The sequence below is a fragment of the Dysidea avara genome, chromosome 13 (genome assembly GCF_963678975.1).
Source record: "Dysidea avara chromosome 13, odDysAvar1.4, whole genome shotgun sequence".
Lineage (NCBI taxonomy): Eukaryota > Metazoa > Porifera > Demospongiae > Dictyoceratida > Dysideidae > Dysidea > Dysidea avara.
This window is the reverse complement of record NC_089284.1, coordinates 8,645,583-8,666,930: the sequence shown is the minus strand read 5'-3', so window position 1 is coordinate 8,666,930 and position 21,348 is coordinate 8,645,583. Positions and strand designations below refer to the sequence as shown.

Sequence of the window (21,348 nt, the reverse complement as noted above, 5' to 3'; positions counted from 1 at the left end):
CATGCAGTCAGCCAAACTGTTTTATTAGAGTATCTCATTCTTATGAAGTGAAATTTAAATTACAGTTCAAGGAAGCCCACCTAACCACTCCTACGTGAAATGATGTATGCAATACCGATAAACATTGAATAATGAAAATTTTGGAGTGATCTTGACATTGCATGCAGAGTAGATGCTGGTATTATGAGACAGCAAGTATTAGGGGACACCTTGCTGTATCATCATTTTCTCAGTCCTTTATGTAGCAAACATGCGGCCATGAAAATATGGGTTATAATACACTCTCTAGTATTGCAATATGCAAAATTTATTGTAAAAACAGGCCCATGCAGCTGAAGTTTCTAGATAAATTTAAAGCTGCACGTGGCTGCACTACTATACATGCATATTAGCTAAATTTTCCACTTGTGCATGTGAACATTTTGGCGACCTGTAAACGTAAGTAGAAATGCCATTAGCTACTGAGTTCATTAAATTCAAAAGGTATATAATCAAATTCTTATACTGCACTGAAGGTCTAGCTAGCTTCTAGCAATTGCAACCTGTGCTAGCAGCCAAATTAGAGAAAGATAATTTCCATGCATTATTCAGTTTAGAGGTAGGAGCAATGTTATAGCAATTATAGTATTTATAGCGACAAAGGAACAGGTACATGGTTATAAAGTGTTCTATAAAATGATTCCATGCAAAGGTGTTCTGACTTGATTGATTGTGTTGAGGTGTAAATCATTGTTGATAGGGGGAAGGGCATTTCATAGCCTAGGGAATTGACTGAAAAATAGAAGCTACAAATTTTGTCAGTGTTCACTGAGAGAATAATTATGAAGCAATTTGTGCAGGTCCTATTATTTTAAAAAAAGTTACATAATTAATGCTGAAATGATCACTTGGCTGCTTTATCACAATATAGCTATCTATATTATAGTATACGTACATCAATGGAAGGAGTTTGTAAGCTACTGGTAACACAATGTTGCTGTTGCCGGAAATCTCCAGCTGGCTTCAAAAATTATGACTGCGTCCATGCATTTCAAAATACATAATAACAGCCCTCACTAGCTGATTGGTGTATGAATGAAAACAAACAAAAACAAAAATTTCGACACTGTGACGAATTTATTAGTCCACCCACGCGTACGGTGCACGTGCACTCCTGCGATTTTTTTTCCAGTCCCAATCCATGCAAAAAAAAAAAAAATTCATGCATGGAGTGTTTGTTAGTCCAGTAGCAGCTCTTAACTATTGTGACATACTAGGCCCTAGATTAATAACTATCCATTGTTCTAGACTAACTCTTTAGCATTATAAAATTCTGTCCCGTTCCGTAAAATAGTAGTGTAACAATTTCCGAATCGTCCCGTCCCGTTTCCGGAAAGTAGCTAGGTATGTCCCGTGCGGTTTGCTAGGTCATGGTCGTGCCCATAGGCCCATCCTGCCGCGGGGTTATGATTTCAGTTTATTTTCGAGACTGCAAACCGCTATCATACAATACAAATGTCCGCTCTTACAGCCTTGGCTGCTCAGCTTGTCAACTGGGTTGAAAGTGAGATAACAATCAAATTGCGAGCCAAATGGTACATTTGGTACTATCGTGAATCCGCTACCAGAGGATGGAAGGAAATATATGAACACCTGACTGATCGGCTCATAAAGATCTCTGATCATGCATATGAATTCCGCGAAAATACAAAAGGCGCGCTGCCGGTTGCCGAATACGAGGATAATTACACAATTGTTAAGTACAATACTTTCACCCTTAAGATTCGTGGGAGGATGTCAGTAGACGAAGACTTGTATTCTGTGTGCATCTGGCAGGTATGAGTGATGTTGTGCAGTTTAACAAATATTATCAATTTACCAAACAGGAAGGCATACACAATAGGCAAAGCCCTGTACAAGGTGTCAGCCTATATACAGCTACTACAAAACAAAGACAAAACATACACAACAAATTACAAAAAACATAATACACAACAAATTACAAAACACAACAAAAAAAATAAAGTGTGGGTTCGAGACCACACTTAAAGTGTGGGTTCGAGACCACATTAAAGTGTATGCATGCAGCTTATGCACAAGGATGCAGAGCTTTGCAGAATGTAGGTCAGCCCTCATGATCATCTACAGGGTAGGTTACTGGTAGTCTCATGTTTAGCAAGACCAATTTTGTGTGGGTGGGGAAATTTTTTCCTCACTGTCGATCTGGCTATGTCAGGGTAGGGGGATTACTTGGGTTTATACAAACATTGTTTACTGATTCATTAATTTTCAGAGGGTAGAAATCACCTCTGTTTTGATTATATGATGAGGTTCCCTAGTACTATAATCATCCAGGCAGACATCGAGGGGTCCGCAACCTGTAATTTAAAAAAAAAGGTTTTATGGCAGGGCAAAAATAATTTAAAAATTCCAAATAGTTGAATCACAATATGTTTAGTATTTAGAAATCTACAGAAATTCTATGAGAAAAGATTTCACATTCTCTAGAAGTCATACAAGAGTTGTGGATCCTTCACGAGGCCACATGTGATGGTGAAATATATGGAGTTGCTGTATGAAATTTCAGCAGACTCCTTAGCAGACATAGACAGCTAAGTGATGAGTTATTAAACATATAAAGTTCCTACCATTATGGCAACATTGATAGCTGAAATCCAAGTTGTGACCTTAGTGTGCTTACAACAGAAAAGATTAAATCTGCACCCGCATAATCTGTATAAAATAAAGTGGATATGAAAATGACCAATGGAAAATGGTTGATGAAGGTTATCATGTCATAAATAATCATGAGCACAAAATTTTCTTTTCTTTTAATTCAGGTTGAAGACTTTCTCTTTGCTGAGTCCTTCCACTATAACAACCAATATATTCTAATAGAGCAGTCACACTGCTGTAAAATATTCTAATAGAGCACACAAGAATTTAGCAGAGTAGGGCAACTAACTACCTATAATCCTCTTAGTATAAAATGTGACTTTCAAACTAGTAAAGTATAATTTCAGAAGACAGCAGGTATAGATTAGAAGTCTCATGATACTATGAATCAAATGTCATATATATGTGCCTGTTTTTTTTTATAAGATTTTACTATAAAAATTAATGATGACTCTTTAGTTTAGCCTTTCTAGGTTTGAGCACATATGGCTGAAAGTTACAAGATGTCACTACTTAAGCTACACTATGCAAGTACCTAAATCACTCACCTATCCATGTCATCTCCAAAAAACAAACTAGAGAAATGAATCCCAAGCCTCCTCATTAGACCCACTGACTCCATAAGATATCATTTTACAGACAGCATCTGTGTAGGTTTAGGAAGCTGCACCTGCAGCCTTGGGATAAGAGACAAGAAGTCACATGATGGGGGTATTCCCATTATGTGACTTCTTATCCTAAGGCTGAGAAGAAGTAATGGGGGAATCCCCATCATGTAACTTTTATCCTAAAGCTGCAGGTGCAGCTTCCCAAACCAATACAGGAGCTTTTTGTATGTAACTTTTCAATAATTGGGTTGTACTGACAAGTTAGTCCATAATGTGCTATATCCTCAAATTATTGACTGGTCTATTAGAACGTTTTAGTAAAATAATCCAGCAAAGAACATTTCAGTGTAAGATCTAACCCATGTGTAATGAAACTATGGCTAATAGCAACCATTTTCCATTGGTCATTTCTGTTCTTATCCAATTCATATATCTCTGTATACCTACTTACCAGCCCCATGTTATTTGACACTAGGAAATAATTCTGTAATAAACTGGCTTTTAGATATTTAGAGAAGAAACACTTATGATGCTAGTATGAAAATAGGTCAAATGCATTATCCTAATGTTTTCTGTAAATTGATCATGCATACGCATACACAATTTACCCAAAACAAATTTCTTGCATATACTACATGCAATCATGCATCCACAACGGTACACGCTAGAATTCATTCTATGAAGAAGTTTGCTATCAACTACAATTATATATGTAGTAGTTGTAACATGGGCACGAGTGATTTGCCTGAAATATACACACGAGCACGAGGGCGCAGCCCGAGTGCGAGTGTGTATATTTCAAGCAAATCACAAGTGCCCATGTTACAACTAATATATTCCACTTGGGTGAATCACCTGCAAGTGTACATGGAAACTGCTGGAACGCTTTGCGAGTGTATTTATATGGGACCATGTGACTTTCGATTGTGGATAACGTCGTAAGAGCAACGACAAGGCACTGCTGAGAGGTAGTCTGGCGTAGCCGACCTAACGCTCGCGCTACGCGCGCGGGTCGGCTACGCCAGACTAGCTGAGAGGCCGAACGTAAGTGTATCGTCACGAGCATGCAGATCGCTTCGATTGTGGGTACGCAATTAAACACAGGAAGCCCAAATACGAGCTGAACAGCTCATAATGAAGCTTAAGTGCACTATAAAGTACTTGCTATACTAGCCATGAACAAACTAAAGCAGTGAATATGTTTACAGCGCTATAATGGCCTAGCCAATTAAGCGCCACGCCCAGTCACTACGCGTGTGTGACATCGCTCCAGGTGTCAAAACGACAATGTAAAGACGATTCAACTACACTAAAGTACTTACTTTACTAGCCATGAATAAACTAAAGTAGTGAATACTATTAACACTAATGGCCATATCAATTAAGCGCTACACCCAGTGTCTGTGGGACATCCCCACGTGACTATTGAATGTAACATGTTTAATATAAACTAACCTGTGACCTTCTTCGTTCAGTAAAACAATGAACTATCTTCTTCCCCAAGTCCATGATCTATGCCTTGGCTCACTTTACAAAAACTAAAACCCACTATCGATCCTGTGAAGTGTCGCTATATTAAAGGAGAGGAGATCACACAGTTTCATCAAAGAAATCAAATGATTTCTGAGAATGCTTGGAATGCATTAATGAGACTAGCAGTGCTATTATACCACTTATACACCTTCTCTTCCCTTTGAAGTGAGGTGTGAAAGCGGTATATATATATGTGTGTGTGTGTCTCTCTCTCTCTATCCACCTTACAGGTCAAAAATTGTAAAGTTTTGTTAGTAGTTGTTTTCTGTGTGTACATGTTCTTGGGTTTTTCAAGTGAACAGCTCTGTTTTTATTATGTAGTACTGGTACTTGGACAGCCTGTTTCCGTCACAAGCCACAATAGAGAGAGATTGCTTAATGCGGCATGATATTTATCAGTTTGGTTTAGTTGACACTGGAAAATTCAGTCCGTTGCTATCAAAACACAACAAAAGTGATTGTGAGTGATGAATATGTGCTATGGTACTATTATAACACACTCTTAGTTTGTAGCTTAGCTATATAATTAAAACACACATCCACAAGATTTGGGACATAATCATCTATATGATATCCCTAGGACTTTAGTAGCTTAGACAATATGTGATTGTACATTTAGTGTTGATATGTTCATGTGAGTAACTGTTCACTGTTATAATAAATAAATGACATTGATAAATCATTGGATTAGCCCCTTCAAACAACTGGTCATCCTATAGTGTAAGGTTGTTTCTCATGCATCCACAAACTTTTCATGCAGACAACTGCAGGACGCAATATTCCGGAGAAAATACTCCAAATCACAACAGCAGATATACTGTACTGGCTAGCTAAAGCCTTATAAATAGTAATGCTTACATTATCCTGTCTTTGATAAATAGCAATAGACATTTTTCTGTGCTGTATATATAGAACAATAGTCTATCTTCTCAACATCAAAAATATAACTAGTATGTATGCATGTGTACATTGATCTGGATTGGCTGGGATGAGAAATAATTTTAAAAGTTTTCTTGGCCTCAAAGAATTACTATGAGAACATATGACCTCTGGGAGTATTTGCATTATTGTGGATCATTGCTTGGAAAAGTTTATGCACCTGTGCATGACCAAACCAAGTTGATTTCTTCAAACAATTTCTAAAATAATGTGGACAGACGACCATTATTCATTTTTCATTATGATTGAAAACTTTTAGGGGAACACTAAAACAAACTCACTTAATACAATAATGAAGGCTTTGCAACTCCATGAGGTGGAAATATATAGTCATTTAATGGCAAAGCATGTGGACGGAAATGTGAATCAAGGAATCAGCTTGACAGATAAAACATGCTCTTCATAAAGATACAGCAATCATTACTGAGTGATATTTGTTTGTGTTTTGTGTATAGTAATAATTGAAATTTCTGGCTCAACTGATAACAATAAAGTAGAGATGTTTAATGGAGATACAGGGCTCTACTTAAGGGTCATTAAGAAAACTGAAGGTTGCTACTGTGTAAGAGTCGCCAAGAGACCTAAGGTGAGTCCCATGATTTTCCTGCCTGTTGAAATCCTTCGATAAAATGTGCTCTATACAATCTTATTAAGTTCTTCTATATAAATACTTTTAACAATTATGTGTTCGTGCTCACTGAATGTTTGCACCAACGATTTCCTCTATGGGATATTTATGAGGCACCCATTTACTAATTCCAGTATTGAAAAATTCACGATTAATTAAGACACACTCATAAATGCAACCTGGCTAAATAAGCATAAACCAACTATGTTTCAACCAGCAAAGTGAAAACAATTGTATTATATGTTCATGGTATCGTGCATGCAACTGTTGCATCACCTTGCCTACCTTAAAGTTCCCATGGTTGTACCATATAGCCTGCATAGAGTGAGAGAGGGAGCTGGACTCAGCTGGAACATTGTTGGCAAGCCCGTAGGCTAATTGCAGGTTTGAAAATAGATTGTCAGTAGTCCAAGATAATAATCACATGCAGCTTTCCTCTCTGTACCCTTTTTTCTACTCACATTACCTGGATACAGCTTTGGTGAAGCAAATGTACCTAAGTGCTTAGTGATGAGCTTTCAACAGCATGCAATCTTTGCAAAGTTGTGTGATAACATTTTTATCATGGTGCCAAAACAAATTTTAGTAAATGACCCCTATTGCTAAAATTAATGCCTTGCTATAGCTATATGGTTATGGCATAGTACTTAGGGAATAAGATATGTATGCATTCCCTCCTAAAAAGCACAATGACCTCTCAAGTATCAACACTGTACTATACAGCTATGAGTTGTACATATTTCATCGTTGCTAGTTATAATTATGCAATGATTGTTGTATATGACTATCACATGTGAGTGTGAGACAGTAATCGTAGTAATTATATCATAGGAAGTGGATGAGTTGTCATTGTTCAACATCAGTAAAGGTGTCATAAGGCTCAGTGTTGATACAAGACAAGCTCTGAAGTTTGATGAAGGAACAAAGGAAGTTTTAGTGGGACCATACAACAGCGAACATCCTGAATTTCACTTCGACATTGACTTTTTATAAGATAATAATTTGAAGTGGTAGTGATGCTGCATTACATGGTTATAATTATGGCGTAGCTTTGTAATTGTAATGTTTGCCTATGACTTATGTTAGTGGGTAAAATGTAGCTTAGCAATGACTTAGTACATTCCATTCCAGTCTCCATAATGAAAATGACCACCTGCCCTCACGCTCTTTTGAAAAATTTTTTACAATAAACTGTGAATCATACTTTGCCTGTATTCCAATAGATGCTGGCTACTGTCTGGAGATACATTTATTGGACTATTGGTAGAGTAAATCATGAGTTACTGAAGTACGTACATGAAATAGCTATATTTTGCATAAATAGATGATGAATGCTAAATAATTTTCTTACAATGTATGCAGTCCGCCAAACTCATTCTTATGAAGTGAAGGGAGCTTCAGCCCACATGACCACTCCTATATGAAATATTTAAAGTGATCTTGAAATTGCATGCATACAGGTCTTGACAACTAAAACAGGCATACACATCATATGAATTAATTTTACCTGGCCTGGCTAATCAAATCAATTAATCATCAACAAAAAGCAATTTTATTCTACCTCTATTTATTGCTAAAACTGTCTAAGCTTTGAAATAGCTTATTCTATAGATGACATGTACCTGGCTGAAGTGATTGTAATAATGAATGTCACATTTGTACATTCAGCTGCTTCAGCTACAATTATTATATAGTTATATGTAAAAAAAGGAATTCTGACCTACATGATGGTAGAAAATTATGTTATTACCAGATAAAGTTATAGTTACTAGCGTATCATTATATTTACCCGAGTGGTACAAATATACATACAGGTTCTGCTGGTCTAAACTGCATAATATTATACAATGTATATCATAGCTCAATGTTTGATGTACATGCAATATCTTTTTGACTTCTTTAACTTCCTGTTTTGGCTTAGCTATTAGTATTAATGCATAACTGTGTTTTTTAAGAGAGATGTAGGGGTAGTTTTAATTCTGATCCAAATTCAAACACTTAAAATTCTTTGTTTCTTCTCATTAAAAAAATTGAACATCTATATGGTTCTACAAATTTATTTCATACTCTTCTTACCTCTGTTTTTTATTTGTAACTGCTCCAGTTCCTTTGAGTCTGCTCTGTTAGAGTATTTAGAGTGTCAAAGATTTTATTTTGCTCCCCCTTTGGATATATCAATGAAAAATAAGTTTCATTTTAGTTTCTTGTAATCTTGCATGCACAGCTAAACTTTAATATTAATTTTGGTGCTCCTGTTGCCGGGGGGGGGGCTGTAACCCCCGGGGAAAATTATGGGGGCTTAGCCCCACTAAAATTATCTATAGCTGTGATGGAGAGCCTAGCTCAATGGAAACAATTCGAGATACTCTAATAGAGCAGTCACGTGCAGTATTCAGGGAGCAGTGTAGCAAGCTACGTATGTAGTTATAAATAAAGAGATATAGTCTAGTTGGTGGAGGGCAACTATTGCCAGCAGGTAGTGACCTTTTTTTTCCTTTCTCTTTGGTCTTTGACTTACAGGGGCGGTGAAGTAGGCCAAATAGTGAGGGGGCCAGGCCAGTTGTAAGCTGAAGACCAAAAATAAAAAAAGGTAACCTACTGACAATAGCTACCCTCCACCAACTGTATCTCCTTATTATAACTACACATACGTAGCTAAGTAGCTTGCTACACTGCTTCTCTGAATACTGTGACTGCTCTATTAGAGTATCTAGATCTTGACTGTTCTATTAGAGTATCTCGATATTTTCTTGCAAACATTGTCCCATAAAAGTGGGGGGAGGGGGGGCATGGTCCTCCTGTCTCCACTGCCTATGTTATGAAGTGAAATTTAAAAGTCAAGGGAGCTTCAGCCCACATATCCACTCCTACATGAAATGGTGTATATGCAATACACATATCATCTTCTGGTATGCCACGAATAATGAAAAATTTGGAGTGATCTTGAAATTGCATGGTGACAATTAAAACTGGCATGTAACTGTGAATTACTTTTGCCTGGCCACACTGAAATATTGGTGCACCCATTCAACAAAGGGTATTCTATAATAATTGTTCTTCCTTCTCTTTATTGAAAATCACCGGAAACTGTCCAGCATAAAATAGTTTATTCTATGGATGACATATAGCTATCTGGCTGAAGTGATTGTAAGAATGAATGTCACATTTGTACATTCAGCAGCTTCAGTTACATATAGTTATCCTACACAATAAATCAAGATTGTAGTTACCTAGTAGGTGATGACTGAGAGACTAATATTGGCGAGTCACTAATGGCTGCATAGTAGAAGTTTACACATGTAATCTGAACTAATAACAGTGAACCACTAGTGATTGTACTGATTCAGAAGTAGCTACCAGAAAGCAATCAACACCAAAAATAACCTGCACACAATGGAAAGAAACAATATATATATACTGATCCAATAAGCCCTGTTGATCAAAAGAATAGCTAACTGTTCAGTAGTGGAAAGGGATAGGAATTTCATACCACCTAAGTGTCAAGTAGTCTGGTACATCTATCCGCTGAGGCAGCGGGCACTTATAATCTTGATAAACCCCAGCAGATAGGTTCTGCGATGTACCAGACCAAGTGTCAAGTGCTGTGGTATGTTTTAGTTCTATATAAACTTTGTAGAGTTCCACTCCTATAAACACAATCTCATGCTGGGCTCATACACAGCTATATTAACTTCGACATTGACTCCATCCAATGAAAGCAAGCTGGTACCATAGGAAGATTGGTATGCTATTCCTCAGCATTTCTCAATTTCAATTACTAACTACAAAAACTTGCTCTCACCTAATCAGCATTGGTTTGTTGACTTTGTTCCTAGAAGGTCATGTTGCACTCAACTACTACATGCTTTAAATGATTGGACCTTATCACTTGAACGTCTCTGTACTGATGTAGTTTATTTTGATTTCTCAAAAGCATTTGACAGCATCCCGCATACCAGACTTTTCAAGCATATGGAAGTAACGATCAACTTTTAAACTGGTTTAATACAGGTTGACATCAATGTGTTAAAATTAATGGTGTCTTGTCATCTTGGGTACAGGTTTCCAGTGGTGTCCTGCAGGGTTTCATCCTTGGTCCATTATTGTTTTCTCTATAACTGCATGCCGTCACTTGTCTCCAGTCAGTTACTGATGTTTGCAGATGATATCAAGCTCTATCGAACTATTTTTTTGTGTTCTATAATTGTTTATACAGGGAAAACAGCTTCAGCCAAAATAGGCTGTCTTCAGCTATGCCCTAGCTGTAACAAAAACATACAATAAGTTACACACACACACACACACACACACACACACACACACACACACACACACACACACACACACACACACACACACACACACACACACACACACACACACACACACACACACACACACACACACACACACACACACACACACACACACACACACACACACACACACACACACACACACACACACACACACACACACACACACACACACACACACACACACACACACACACACACACACACACACACACACACACACACACACACACACACACACACACACACACACACACACACACACACACACACACACACACACACACATACACACACACACACACACACATACACACACACAAATTAACTATAAACTAGCACAAAATAAGAGTTTTGGCATCATAAAAGTAAATGATAGACAGTTCCAAATCACATTTCCTCGATACTTTATTGATCTTTTGCCATAGCTAATTTGTTCTCACTGTGCTGGCTGGAACATAGAGTCTGTGAGGGTTTCCCCTGACATGGCTTGTAAGTAAGTGGGGAATATTATGAAGTATACTTTAAAAACCTGCACTGCAGCTGTATGGTAAATTGCACTGCAGCTGTATGGTAAGTTCAATGCTCTGCTAAGGTTACATTCACATCTGATCCATGTATAGATGGTAATGATGATGCAAATTTAGAATGGACTCTTTCAAGTCTACAAATTCACTGGGCACTAGAAGGAGACCAGACTACGTCACAATAATCGAAAATTTGTAGAACAAACGCTTGGTATAATAATTTAAGCACCTTAGGAGAATCGATTAAGTGCATAAAGTTTTCCTCTGACACTTTTTAGAACGTAATTTACATGAGTGTCCCAAGCAAGATGCTGGTCAAAGTAAACTCCTTAATACTTTGTACAAGCCTGTTTCAAAGCAGCACCATCCAAAACTCGGTTAAGACACTTTCCACTTATCCTCTGACGAGACCCAATTAGCATACACAATGATTTAACAACATTGGGCTTTACATTGTTAACCACTAGTCAAATGGAAACATTCCAAATATCAGTTCTGTAGGGTCTGCTCCACTGTTGAAAGGTTGCTGTGACTAAAATGTAGTTTAGTGTCCTCAGCAAACATGTTGATATCAGATAGCAATATAACATGAGGTAAGTCATTAACATAGATTGTAAATAATAATGGTCCTAGGATAGAGCCCTGAGGCACTCCAACTTTGATATACCCTTGATGACAACAAGCCCTGAAAGGTTACTTGCTGAGTTCTATTACACAAAAACTTGCTAACCAGGAAAGAGCATTACCATTAATACCATAGTAAGGTAATTTTTGTAATAAAATGCCATGATCAACACAGCCAAAAGCTTTAGCTATCCATTCTTTTGAAGACTGTCTGATACTACAAAATGACATAAGGATGTTGCTTGACTGATCAAAACATTGGTTACAAACAGTACAGTAGTATTGTTTAAGTAGGGATCTCCCCAAAAATGACTTACAATATAAAAATTACCTAATGCATGAAAACCTATAAAAACAACCACAAGTACATATAATTACAACCAATGAAATAAAGATTTCTACAAACACTAAATATGTGTTCCTATAAAATGTCACACTTCATGCATATATTTATAAACACATATACTTAAAAGTGCATTCTTTAACACTCCTCCTCACTTTTAAGAATAATGTTCTGGTATTTGTTTAACTCCCATCATTTCACGTAATTTGCAGAACTGTTCACGACTAAGTGCTTTTGTAAAAATATTAGCAGTCATCTCTTCTGTAGCACAATATTTTAGAGTTACAGTTCCCTTATTTACTTGTTCACGAATAAAATAGTATTTGATGTCTATGTGCTTGGCTCTACCATGTGACTGAGGATTTTTTGTCATTGTAATGGCAGATTGATTATCTTCAAACATAGTGGTTGGTATAATGGGTGCATTCCCCAATTCAGACATTAACTGTCTAAGCCAAACTGCTTCTTGTGCCGCACTGGCTAAGGCAACATACTCGGCTTCAGCAGTTGACAAGGCAACACAAGGCTGCTTCTTGCTGCTCCAGGTAATTGCTCCTTCACTCATTTTGAAAATGTACCCTGATGTTGACTTTCTGTCAACAAGATCTCCGGCCCAGTCTGCATCACAGTAACCGACACATTGTTTGGTGCCTTTCTTAGAGTAAACAATGCCATGGTTGGCTATTCCCTTTAAATATCGCATAATGCGCTTCAGAGATGTCCAATGTTGTTTGGTAGGATTTGAAGAGAACTTAGCCAAAGTACTAACAGTGTAAGTGATATTTGGCCTAGTGCTTACCGATAGGTAAAGCAAAGCTCCAATTGCAGATTGATAATGTTGTTGATCGAGGCAATCTTCACTGTATATTTTGTAAGTTTTGCCCCAGGATCAACAGGTGTGCTAATTGGCTTGCAATCTTGCATGCCAAACTTTTGGAGAATCTTATTACTAATGTAAGCTAGTTGCCCAATCCAAATTCTTTCAGAGCTCTCATCTTGGAGGATATTCATTCCCAGGAAATGGTGTAATTTTCCCATGTCCTTAATATCAAACTTCTGCGAAAGAGCATACTTTATTTCTTCTATTCTCTTTTCATCCTTTCCAACAAGGATGATGTCATCAACATAAACACCAATAAAGAACATATCTCCTCTTGCATCTGCATATATGCAAGATCACTCTCGGATTGACAGAAGCCCATTTGCTTAAGCTGGTAATCTAAGGCCACGTTCCAGCAATGAGGAGACTGTTTGCTCTTCTTAAGTTTACAAACAAGATGTTCTTTGCCTTTAGCAGCAAAACCTTCTGGTTGCTTCATGTAAACCTCCTCCTCAAGCTCATCATTCAAGAAAGCTGTGGTCACATCAACTTGATGTAGCTTAAGACCACACTGGACAGCTAATGCTATCAAAACACGGACTGATTCAAGCCGAATAACTGGACAAAATGTCTCATCATAATCAGCACCGTATTTTTTGCGAAAACCCCTGGGCAACTAATCTCGCTTTGTATCGCTTGATCATTCCATCTGCACCAGTTTCGATCTTGTACACCCATTTGCTTCCTACAGCTTTTCTGCCTTTGGGTAGCTCAACTAGGTTCCACAGCATCCATAGCTTCCATCCAGTGTGAGCTTTCAGGGCTGGATAAAGCTTCCTGAAGAGTAGTGGGTTCCTTTCCACTTTGAGTACATGCATTTGCTCTCTCTCCATAAAAATCTAGAGATCGTCTTTGTCGTTCTGACCTTCTAAGAACAACTGACTGGCTAGTTGGTTGCTTCTGGCTAGGCACCTCACACCCTGAGAAGTCTACAACAAAGTGATAATCAGTCTCACTATTTGCTTCTGGTTCAAGCACTCGCTCATTTTCACAAAACTTCACATCACGGCTATAAAACACTTTGAGGCAATTTGTATCATAAAGCCGATAGCCTTTGGTTCCTTGACCATACCCAAGAAAAATACATTTTCTTGCTTTGAAATCAAGCTTTTGCCTCTCGTCTTTCGGAATATGTGCAAATGCACCACAGCCAAAAACTCGCAAATGTTTCACCCTTGGCTTTTTATTTGTCCAAGCTTCATAAGGTGTCATCCCTTCAAGCGCTTTAGTTGGGCTCAAATTTCTCAGATAAGCTGCTGTAGATAGTGCTTCACCCCAGAATTTGTGAGGAAGTTTGGAATCGATAAGCATTGAGCGAATCGTTTCTACAAGAGTTTTGTTAAGCCTCTCTGCAACACCATTTTGCTCAGGTGTTTTGGGTACTGTGTGCTCATGAAGTACCCCCTCTATTTTCAGAAACTCCTCAAATTTGTTTGAGGTATATTCCTCACCATTATCTGTGCAAAGCACTTTCAATTTTTGCCCACTCTGTTTCTCAACCAAGGCCTTCCATTCGACAAAACGATCAAACACTTCAGCTTTGTGTTTTAAGGTATACACCCAAACATAACATCTTTTGTTGTCAATAAGGGTAAGAAAATATTCAGCACCGCCAATTGATTTTGTGCTAATTTTTCCACAAATGTCACTGTGCACCAAGCCAAGCAACTCCTTTGAACGAGTGCCACTTGAGGTAGGCATTGGGCTTTTATGATGCTTACCACCAATGCAGGTTTCACAAAAACTTATCTCCTTTGATACATCATAATTAAAACTATCAACAAGCCCCTTTTAGCCAATTTTCTTAGACTGTTTTCTCCAAGGTGCCCATAATGGCGATGCCAAAGAGTTTCTTTACTCTCCCTTTTGTCAATGCTTACATTCATTAGCTGGTTTTGACTTTGCTTGCAATTTAAATAGTAAAGGCTACCCAACTTCGTAGCTATAGTTAAAGCCTTTCCCTTTTTGTTTAATATTGCGCAAATATTCTTGTTAAAGCAAACTGTTTTACCAGCTTCTGATGCTTTGGTAACACTTAGCAAATTATAAGCAAGCTTAGGTACACACAAAACATTATTTAAGTTGCACCTTTTGATTTTTCCACTAGGTAGTCTTGCTTCTAGTGTGACAATTCCCTGACCAACAGCTTCCAGAGTGTGTCCATCACCTAAGGTCACTTCTTGTGGCTTCTTCAAACTAACAAATTATTTAAATAGCTGTTGATCATTGCACATATGGCAAGTGGCTCCTGAATCAACAATCCAATTGTTTTTTCGGGACTCTGAAGAAGTTAACAGAGCATGAGTAACTACCAGTGCATCATCTTCACTACTTCCTTGCTCCAAAGTTACTTTGTTTGCCTTGTGTTTCTCTTCTCTCTTGGCATCAAGCCTTCCTTTCTTCTCCTTATCAAGGGTTAGTTTATGACAGTTACGCTTGAAATCTCCTGGCTTTCCACAGTAATGACAATTAAATGGCTTTTGACTAAACTGAGTCTGAGATGGTATGCCCACCTTCCTTCTCTCTTTTGTCTTTCAGGTTTTGCTCTTCATGTAGTAGGCGCTCTGTGACAGTTTCCATCTTAGGTACTGTTTCATTTGTCTCTAAAGCAGTGACCAACATGTCAAAGGAATCAGGTAAGCTTGCGAGTAAGTGCACTACATGGTCTTCTTCAGACACAGGATCACCCACAACAGCTAGGGCATCAAACATCTCAGTCATAGCTTTGATATGTCCTTGTACAGACCCTCCCTCCTTTAGGTGGAGTGCATAGAGTTTGCGTCGAAGTTCCAGTTTATTGGCCCAAGTCTTCTTCTGAAACTGTTCAGACAATTTCTTCCACACAACAACTGGATCTTCTGGCTCCCCAATAAGATATAGCAAAGAAGGTTCAAGTGTCAAAACAATCAGTGCTAGAGCACGGTCCCTTCTTGCCACAAACTTGGCACACTTTTCAGCATCATATTCTCCTGGAGGAATTTCTGTTCCATTAACAATGCCCCATAGGCTGTCCTTCATGAGTGCCATTCTACATTGCACATTCCATGTGGGATAGTTTACCCCATTCAATGGAACAATTGACAGATTTTAGTTCTGCCATGATGCTTCAAAACAATCACAAGTATACAGAACAAGTTCAATAGTTTCTTACACAGATACTGGGGAGCCTGGGCCCATAACCTGTTAGAGTTTATACACTGACAACAACACTAGCAACAACAGTTTTAATCAATAGAATACACAACTAATGCACTGGGTACAGTAACAATAAAACAATTCAAAAAGAACAGTTAAATTAATACTTTACATCAGAAGACTTACAATATAAATTACCTAATGCATGAAAACCTATAAAAACAACCACAAGTGCATATAATTACAACCAATGAAATAAAGATTTCTACAAACACTAAATATGTGTTCCTATAAAATGTCACACTTCATGCATATATTTATAAACACATATACTTAAAAGTGCATTCTTTAACACATGTGCCCTCTGCACTTTGTCTTTCCTTTTACCTTCAATCATAGATAATATACCTACTGACACAGTGTCAGTAGTATATTATCTATGCTTTAATCAGCCTTGTCTTAGTCCTCTTTCATGCAATGAAACCATATTGAGGCATTAATTTTCCCTATCAACACTTTCCTTGAGCAGCATATTTAGACACTGTGAACTTATTTAAGTGCCTTACACCAAGAGTTTATAACTCCCTCTTTATATTATGAACTCTTGCTTACACTCACAATAGGTTCAATACCACACATAGTAGTTTGTTTAATGTTCCAGCAAGTCCTATTTCAATCAATTGTGCTTTGTCTACTACTCTAGTGAGTCATGTAGTTTAAAGTGTTGCACTGATATGAGATTTTGCTGATATTCCGATAACCGATATCGGATAGTATTTTCAAGCCAATAAACGTAGTCGGTCCGATATAGCACAGCATGTCTACCTTGTAGCAATTTTTACTAGAAATTTGATTGTGAAAGGACCAATTTAGCTTGTTTATAGCAGCAGTATTGCTATAACAACAGCTGACAGTACACTGAAGTAGTAATAGCAACATTTTAATGCAGGAAAATGCAGCTTGATGCATTTGTAACCATCATAAGCATGTATTTGTAATTTTATACATAATATCTGTATCTGCTGCTTTTTCATTGGGTGCTGATCAGATACTGATATACAAAACACATAGCCGATATATGGTTTTTCTGATAACCGATCCGATTATTGGTCCAACACTTAGTAGTTTAGTTCCAGCAAGTCCTGATAGTGACTCATCTACTCCAATTTCAACAAGTCCTGTCATACTAAGTAGCAATGCAACTAGCCCAGCTTCCTTGTCTGTTGTTTCAAATCCTCTGGCAACACATCAATTCTGGGCACATCTCAAGGCTTGTTTCCCATGCGTTGAGTCGTCCAATCATTTAGTCTGCTGCACTCTTTTGTCTTGTCGGTGCATGGGCTCATTTTCACAATTCTGGCTGTCATTGTTTACTTAGCACTGGTGTACATTGTGGTGCTCCACTTGTTCTGAAATAGTGAGGTTGTGGAGATACCACTCTGCTTCAAGGTAAGATTCTTCTGTCTTTCTTTCTTCTTCTGATTCCCTTTCCTCACTTGACCCTCTAGACATTGGTATGCTTTCTGCATCTGTTGGTTCTTTCCAAGGACCTCCTACTATGGAATACGATGTACTTAATGTGTTACTTGATCATGCAATGGTTTGTCCTGTTTCTACACTGTATCCCAGATTCAGTCTCACAGTGTTTGTCCTCTCTTGGCTCATGTCCTGAGTGTGGAGCTTGCTCATCAGTTTGTGGCTTTGTTAGATTGGATATGTTTGCTAAAGCTGTTGCAAATTCCAGTGAGTCATCGCTGTTGCCACTATGTTTTTAGTTCCATTCTTCTAGACTGTTTACATACTTGGTTTCTTTCTGATGGGATTAAAACCCTTTGGTCATCAATGTATCAGTGTGGGAGGCACTAAACCTGGCAAAAATTGCTACTATTAACGACATGCACGAGGCCCGCTAAATCTTCAAAATCACAAGGTGCAATTTAAATTTGTGCGGTAACAGAGATCACATGATCATTGCTAAGTAACTATTAGCAATTTTCGGGTATAATTATTTTGAAGGAATTCAATGGATTATAGAGAGGTCTATAAGGCCAACATTAAATTTTGTTCAGTAATACTTTGTTTCCTGTCACCCACCCACGTCAAGGCATTGGTAATTATTTTTGTAATTGGCATTTATAAATAATTAGAAATATGGAAATTATTTGTAATTTGTGTGCCTCCAGCGTTTGTCTATGAACACTGTTAAAAATAGGGTGTAATCCAATCACCTTTAGAGGAGTTCTAACTGCTGTTTAAATTAAACTCCTTTGAAGGGAGTTGTAGTACTCCCCAGGGGTGCTCTAGGAGCAACTAAAAGGTGTTACAAAGGCGTTACAATACTCCCTAAGGGTGTTCTAGGAATAGCTATAAAGGCGTCACAGTACACTTTAAAGGTGTTCTAGTGCTCTCCATGGTGGCATTTTGTTGAAAAGAAATGTAGGCTTGCTATAACATTCCGGTAACCTTCATGTTGATTTCAATTTATATGCAATGATTAACAACAAACCACATTAGCAGTACACAATTATATTTTTGCAACACTTTTATACTTATCACATGGTTGTTTCCAAGTCACTCTTATAGAAGTTAACAAAATGTATTTATAACCTAATTTTTAATAGAAGCATCCGATTGTGGGTTTCAATATACCAAGGTGTAGGCAGACACCCTTACAGTGGCTTAGCTATTATGGGGAATAAAGTGACATTTGTGGTGTTCAATAACACCCCTAGTGCTACAGTACTCCCTTAGGGTGTTGTAAATACCATGGGTGTACATGAACACTTTTACGATGGGTGCACCTGTAACACCTCATTTTAACAGTGAAGTTAGCATATCTCAGCACACAAATATGGTTGTTTATTGGAGTTTCACAAACAAAGTCAATCATTTTGCAGGTTGTTTGACCCTACAGATGGTTCATTTCTGTTCACTGAGGCAGTCAGCTGGCCATTAGTCTGGCGGCGCCCGCCACATTAGCATAAAGTATCGAAGGGGCGGGCGCCGCCTGACTAGCTGGCTATCTGATGGCGCAGCTAGTGTTTGATAAATAATAAAATTTTCGGAGTGGCTATTCGTACGGCAGTCACGTACGAATAGTTCTTAGGCTATTTGTACGGAAGTCACGTGATTCATAATAAACGAGCCAGTTTTGCATTCCGGAAACTACACGTGGCTTTTGGCGCGTATGTTTGGTGGTGTGAACGTCTGCTCTACGCTGGTACATTTTTGACTAGAGTTAATTGTTGAACGCTTTGGTGGATTTTAAAATATCGTAGATTATCTTTGTGATGCAATATCGACGTTTCAGCAAGCCGAATCATTTCTCGACCGGATTTGTGCAATCCTGTACGGCAGACAGACGATTTTCCAGCGAGGAGGGATTATTTGTCGGAAACACGTGCACCAAAGAAGTATTCAGAAAGGGATCACATAGTCTAGTTGCAGAATGAGTAAGTATTACCGAATTAGTGTGGTTGTACAGTTGGCAACCATGTATTCAGTCTAGAATAGCAGCCACCCATTGTACACCACTTCAAGACGAACAAACTTCATTGTCAACTTTCTATATTGCAGCAATTCATTGAACAGTCACCCTGACTACAAGATAAGCAACAGTACAACTACAGCTGCAATGTACTTAGAGGATTGATCACATTATAGGTGTCTCACTCCCAGCTACGTATATAGGACAAGATATGAGTGTCTCACTCTCAGCTACACACAACCGACTAGTATGACAAGAGTTAAGTGTCTCACTCCCAGCTACACTGGTATGACAAGATTAATGCCTCTCATCAGCTCTTTCGTGACCAATCTCATGACTTATAGGACACAATCTAAGAACTCCTCGAGACTGTATTTCAAGTTTTACAGAATGTTGTGCTATGGAATTGCTTTATAGGAGCTGCATGCATACTGTCAAGTGTTGTACACTGACTACGACCACTGGGTAGCAATCAATCCCATGTCAAATTCTGAAGTTGTATATGTCACACAACTGATGTTTGAAATATATCGTTACCTTTGCTAATTATTGACCAGCATAAATTCTCCAGGTCCATTGAAAGTGCAAATGCAAATTGATTACTGGAGTATATATTCCTGTAATGATCATTGTTTTGGCAGAGATCTAGCATCATGCCATTATGACCACAAGGTAATCCATGGTCATCTTATTCTAGCTATATGACATATAGTTGTAATATACATGCTTGTATTTTTTGTATGTTAGCTCTAGCTAGCTAACAGTTAACTGATATTCCTGTATTGGTTTGAGTAAAACTATCTGAATATTGATTTTGTGATTATTATTATTGTATTATGCATGCTCTTACCGAGACTACAATGCATACATAGTACAAGTGAACATGAAGTGTCACTGTACCATGCATGGAAATTCAATAAGTCAGTTGAACTTGATTGAGCTATGTCAAATGGTGGATCCAGACTCTGGGTTGGAGTAAAAAGAGGTCACAGCCTGCTGACAATGGCAGTCTTCCACCAAATATAACACACTGCACTGCATAATTTGATACTGCTTCTCTACTAAATAATGTGACTGCTTTATTCGAGTGATTGATTACTTTATTACAATATCTCGATCTTACATACCAAAGCTCTTTAGTAGAGTACAGGCCACTCATAAATACGCACTGTATGTCAATCTCTCACTGAGGAGGCAGTTGACCGTTGCCAACGAATAGCAATTTGCAAGTGGTAGGGTAGTTACACCCTAGTTACGCTGTTACGTGACCGTACGAATAGCAGGTAAGCTATTTGTACGTACCATCGTATGAATAGCCTTTTTGCTATTCATACGGACTGCCGTACGAATAGCACAAGGTGATTTCATAGATAGCACGTGAGCTATTCGTACGCGTACGTGACCGTACTAATAGTACGTGGGCTATTCGTACGTGACCGTACGAATTATTATTATTATTATTATTATTATTAATGGACAAAAATTGCTTGGCAGTACAAGACTGTCAAGCTAGGCCGCAGGCCTTTGAGAGTGCCCATATCTTGTTGTTCTCCATAAATCATCAAGATTCTTCTTAAACAATGCCACGGTTGGTGCAGAAATACCACAAATTAACTACTCTGTTGGTGAAAAAATTATGCCTCACTAGCAGCCGAGATCGAAATTTAAAGAGT

At 38.1% G+C, this 21,348-nt stretch overlaps 1 protein-coding gene across 1 annotated transcript; it reads left to right on the top strand.

Moving 5' to 3' along the window:
- The first annotated feature begins 1,405 nt into the window (after positions 1 to 1,405).
- LOC136242618 (uncharacterized) lies at positions 1,406 to 7,439 on the top strand. The gene is made up of 4 exons (XM_066034063.1): positions 1,406 to 1,815; positions 5,118 to 5,256; positions 6,191 to 6,321; positions 7,195 to 7,439. The coding sequence occupies exons 1-4, from the start codon at positions 1,495 to 1,497 to the stop codon at positions 7,354 to 7,356; spliced, it is 753 nt and encodes a 250-aa protein (XP_065890135.1). The 5' UTR covers positions 1,406 to 1,494; the 3' UTR covers positions 7,357 to 7,439.
- Positions 7,440 to 21,348: the final 13,909 nt, after the last annotated feature.